Source organism: Acanthisitta chloris, unplaced genomic scaffold (genome assembly GCF_000695815.1).
Source record: "Acanthisitta chloris isolate BGI_N310 unplaced genomic scaffold, ASM69581v1 scaffold14127, whole genome shotgun sequence".
Classification (NCBI taxonomy): Eukaryota; Metazoa; Chordata; class Aves; order Passeriformes; family Acanthisittidae; genus Acanthisitta; species Acanthisitta chloris.
In genome coordinates this window covers 14,496-19,817 of record NW_008684378.1, presented here as the reverse complement: position 1 = coordinate 19,817, position 5,322 = coordinate 14,496, and the positions used below count along the sequence as shown (strand labels likewise).

At 40.7% G+C, this 5,322-nt stretch overlaps 1 protein-coding gene across 1 annotated transcript in view; it reads left to right on the top strand.

Moving 5' to 3' along the window:
• LOC103806610 (ras-associated and pleckstrin homology domains-containing protein 1-like) overlaps positions 1-4,507 on the top strand; it is a 5,542-nt gene extending 1,035 nt beyond the window's left edge. The window contains exons 2-3 of the mRNA XM_009079319.1: positions 3,002-3,107; positions 3,938-4,507. Coding sequence (XP_009077567.1) covers positions 3,002-3,107; positions 3,938-4,470 — 639 coding nt within the window. The 3' untranslated portion in view covers positions 4,471-4,507. The remainder of the gene's footprint in view (positions 1-3,001; positions 3,108-3,937) is intronic.
• Positions 4,508-5,322: the final 815 nt, after the last annotated feature.

The following is a 5,322-nucleotide window of genomic DNA, read 5'->3' as shown; positions in this document are numbered from 1 at the left end:
TGCTGGTGTTTTAACTTGCTGTGAAGGATTTTTAACAGTAAGTGGGAACCATTTTGAAGGCATTTTTTGGGCTTTGTAAATCCTCTTGAGTGAGGATCTTGAGCGACTAACAGCGAGGAGAAAGACTTGGGAGTGACAGTGGATGAGATACCCACCATGAGCTGCAGTGTGCACTAGCAGCCCAGAAAACCAGTTGAATCCTGGGCTGCATCCAAAGGAGTGTGGCAGCAGGTCAAAAGAGGTGATTCTCCCCTTTTACTCTGCTCTCATGAGACCCCACCTGAAATACTGCACACAGTTCTGGTGCCCTCAATGTAAGGACATGGAACTGTTGGAGCAAGTGCAGAGGAGGCCACGAAGTTGCTAAGAGGATTGAAGCATCTCCCCTATGAAGACAGGCTGAGGGAGTTGGGACTGTTCAGCCTGGAGGAGACTGTGTGGAGACCTCATAGTAACTTTTCATGAAGGGAAGGGGGCCTACAAAGGAGCTGGAGAGGGACTCTTAGACACTGCAGTGATAGGACAAGAGGTAATGGATTCAAATTGAAGGAGGGAAGGTTTAGGTTAGATATTAGAAGAGTTTTTTCCTGTGAGGTGGTGAGGCACTGGCACAGGTTGCCCAGGGAAGTAGTGGATGCCCCAACCCTGGCAGTGTTCAAAGCCAGGCTGGATGAGGCCTACAAAGGAGCTGGAGAGGGACTCTTAGACACTGCAGTGATAGGACAAGAGGTAATGGATTCAAATTGAAGGAGGGAAGGTTTAGGTTAGATATTAGAAGAGTTTTTTCCTGTGAGGTGGTGAGGCACTGGCACAGGTTGCCCAGGGAAGTAGTGGATGCCCCAACCCTGGCAGTGTTCAAAGCCAGGCTGGATGAGGCCTTGAGCAACCTGCTCTAGTGAGGAGGTGTCCCTGCCCATGGCAGGGAGGGTTGGGACTAGATGATCTGTAAGGTCCGTTGCAACCCCTAAAATTCTGATTCTATTATCTTCTCAGAGGAGCACAGTGGGTAATTGGTCTCAGACATATTGTTCTCTGCCCAATTTTTTTTAAGGTCTGAGCAGCCTATAAGGATACTTTATTTGGGGCTGATAGCTGTGCTATTGACCTGCAGACTTAAGGGTGATATCTCTGTTTGTTGCTGATCCATGCAAAGTTCTTAAAACCTATTAACAGTTAGTGGGAGGACCAACATTATTTGTTTCTCACCTTTATGTTGCTGTTCAACACAGTCTGCAGTATAGCCTGACATTTGACCTTCTATCTTTACCAACTACTGTGAAATGTCATTTCCACCAAACCTTTGAATGCCCTCATATTGTTTTGTATAAACAGATTAATGGAGTTAGTTGTCTCTCAGTTCATTTGTTTGGAAAATGATCGTGTCTTGATGTGGCTGTCCCAGTGAAGTCCCAATAAAGGGTGGTGATTAGAGTTAATGAGATTCAAAGTGCATTCTCCTGGAGTCTCAGCATTTGCTATTTATCAGCTGGAGTTCAAGAGCAGTAGGAGGAAAGGTTTTTTGGCCCTGAGATCCTTGAACTTTAACTTCCTTTTGGAATTTCCTAAATGTTTATTTTGATGGGATGGAAAGTAGGACTCAGATTCCCCTCCACACGTTTTTTTTAAAGTATTTGCAATTGTAAAAATGCCCATGAGATCATTCAAGTTCACTTTGCCCTCTTTAGCTGTTGGCCTAACAAAAGCATTATAAAATGAAGTCACAAAATTTGCAGCATATATGAGCAATGTTTGTACTGATGGATTAACATTTATCCTGCTTAAGTTATCCTGCTCCATGGTGCATGTTAAATGAAGGAAATCTTACCTTGCTTCTCATGATTATTCAGAATTAAGATTTTGGTGCTGTTACATTTTTAGCAGTTGTCCAAACTGCTGGTTTAGAGTCATGATGTGTTATGGAGAAGGTGCTCTGATAATAGTGAGAGCATATCACATGTGTTTCCAAGGATGTGAAATTAATAATAATAAAGTTATGGCAGTAAAACACACTTTAGGTACTTTTAACCCGAATATGTTTGCTTTACAGGAAATCTTTTGTAGCGGTCTGTAGTTTTAGTCTGGAGGAATGAACACTAGCTTGTCTCTGCTGCCTCCTTTTTCACTGATTCCTCTAGGATTATAGATATTTCTGGTTTTTTGCTGGTCTTTCTGTCTGGGACAATACATAAGGTTCATCAGATCTACTAGAGGTGAGGGTTTTTTTCCATCTGATGAAAGACAAGGCTTCATCACTGCCTTCTCATTAAGTGATTGTTGACTTGCTAATTGATATTTTTGTAAAAAAAAATTTTTAAGTTCAGGCCAAGCTGAGGAGAGAAGAGTTCAGCAAGAATAAATGTTAGGGGGAAAAATACTGCATTTGATTCTTAACAGAGGCTTAAGTAAAGATGTAGCAAGTGAAAATACGAAGTTTAGATGAGAAACTTTATTCTGTTGGGGCTAGAAGAGGCCTTCACTTCAAAGAAGCGTATCTTCAGGAAGTCTTTATCAGGACAAGCTTTGCTTAAGTTCAGACCTTCAACAGGCCTGTTGAGCTTCAGTCACAGCAAGATTCCCCTTGTAACACCTGTCACTCCAGAGGCAGCAGCTCCTGACCCTGTCACGCATCTCTTGGGTCACCAGCTGGATCACAGTGCCCTACTGCTTGCTACTTGTAAACATCCTGGTATTTATTGTAATATTACACCCACATCAGCCTTCATAATGTAACAATTCAATGTATTGGGTAGAAAGGTAAGTCTTTTTTTAACCTATACTAGTTTTCCTAAAAAGGTGTTTCCTGCATAAACTGGCTGGGGTTTGCTTTCACAGTTTAACATGTTTTCTGTCTAAAGCGTGAAGAAGGTGGGTTTTATTCTTTTATATGCCAGGAGTTTTCAGAAAAAATCTCTTAAAGAAATTTAATTCTCATTTGTCTCAAAGATTTGCTTGTCCAATTCTTTGCCAAACTTTATTTTGCGCCTTTTTGGATATTTTTCAGAGTTTGGATACAGACAAGCCTGTGGCACCAGTGAAGAGGTCACCTCTCCGTCAGGAAACCAATCTTGCCAACTTCTCATATCGCTTCTCCATGTACAATTTGAATGGTTTGTTGAATTATTTACCCTCTCAAATATTAGTTTGAGGAAAAACCCTATTCCAGCTATAAATGAGAACACTGTAAAATATAAGAGCATTTGAATACACTTCTAGCTGAAGTGAGAACACAATTGCTGAAGGCATTGCTTTCTCTTGTCAGAATTCTGAATGTCCTAAAGCAGTAACTTGTACAGCAACTAGTATCTGAGAACTGTAGTCTAGTGTTTGTACAGAAAAGCATGTTCTGGCATCATCATGAAAGAATGAATTAATGTGTATCTCTTAACTGGGAAGAAAGACCATCTTGCATCATGGAACAGGATGCAGGAATACAGCTACAGAATGCTCTCATGTTAAACAAAACTCATACTTTTCTTTGTCTTAAAATAGCTTCCCCTGGTTGTAATACAGGAAACCTTAGTTTAAAGGCTTGAGTGTGTATATGGGAGGTTTTTTTTGAAGCAATTCCATTGCTTTAGCAGAAAGTGCTTAGCAAAACACCTGCACTTTTTTGACGAGACATGATATGCAAATGTATTTTTAGATTCTGATCACAGGAAAGCAGTTTAAACTTCTCAAGTGTAATCTGAACATTCATAGACTTCTTTTGCTGTCAGATGTGTTTGACCTAAGTAGTGTGAAAGTTGCACTGGTCAAGGGTTGTAGTGCAAATAAATTTCTGCTTAGCAGTGAGCACAGATTTTGCAATACAGAATGGAAAAGAAACTACAGCTTCCTTTGCTCCCTTACCCTATAACCATTAAATTGGATAACACAAGGTGAAGAGTTGCAAGTGAAATAACTAGACATACTGACAGCTCTAATTTGTTTGTTGCAGAAGCCCTGAATCAGGGGGAGACTGTGGATCTAGATGCCCTCATGGCTGATCTCTGTTCCATAGAGCAGGAGCTCAACAGCTTTGGGTCTCATTCAGCTAACAATGCTGCAGTGAAACGTGTTGCCACAGAATCCAAAGCTCAGAAACCACCTGCTAGTCGACCTTCTACTAAGCACAGCAGCATGAAAGGGTTATCCTCGTCATCTGGTAAGGTGACTAAACCATCACATGCCAACGTATCTTTGGATGACATCACTGCACAGTTAGAGAAGGCTTCTTTGAGCATGGATGAGGCAGCCCAAGAATCTATTGCAGAAGACACCAAACCAGTAGTTACTGCTCAGCACAGGAGGACAGCATCTGCTGGTACAGTGAGTGATGCTGAGGTGCGCTCAATCAGTAACTCCTCCCGTTCCAGCATGACCTCTGCAGCCTCCAGCATGGACTCCTTGGATATCGATAAAGTGACGAGACCTCAGGAACTGGACTTGACATCACAAGGGCAATCAATCACTGAGGTAGAGTATCACTAATTCAAGATTTTAGTTCTGGTTTGGGTTTTTTCTTCAAACTTAGAAGTACCAGCCCACCTCGCCGTGCCGACACTCCTAGCTAAACATCTGCAGTGCAGTGAGGTTGATTAAAGGCTAAGATTGGGTTTGCATGGGCTGCGCATGCTGTAACTACTTTCTCTGGTTTTGGGTCTGTCTGCAAGGAAACTTTTTTAAGAATGAGTTTTAGTTTGATTTTAATTTTTTTTAAGACCTTTCCCTGTCTCTTCCTCATCCAAAGCCAACCATGCATTTTAATGTTTTTATGCTTAATAATTTTATTCTAAGTAAACCTCATATATTGTTTTTAATTTAAATCAAGAGTGCACAGCTGTGGAAAAAAGAAAATACAATTGACAAAACTGCATTCCTATTACAGTACAGTTAATACCTGAAACACATGGAGCAATTTATGAGTGCCTATCTGGAGCTATAGTATACCAGTAATTTGCTGCTAATTAATATTCTTGTTTAATGTATGGCAGGGAGAATTCTTTGAAGCAATACACAACACAGAAAAACAATAGCTGCAATACAACAAGAGCAGACGTTCATTTGGGATTTTGGTGCCTTAACGTTGCTTAATCAGAGAGGAAACTTCAGCAAAAACATCCAGTTCAGTGAACATTGAAAGTGCTGATGACTTGTGAGAGGAAATGGGGAAAATGTTCCAGTGAATTTTGAGAACTTAAACTAGAAGCAGCTGTGTAGAGATACTCTCTGAAATAGAAATCTGACTTGTTCAAATGTCAGTTGTACTAACATGTATGGTCTCTTTCATGAGAGAAAACTGTAACAAGCTGAGTTTATTCTAATCAATACTTAACACTAATT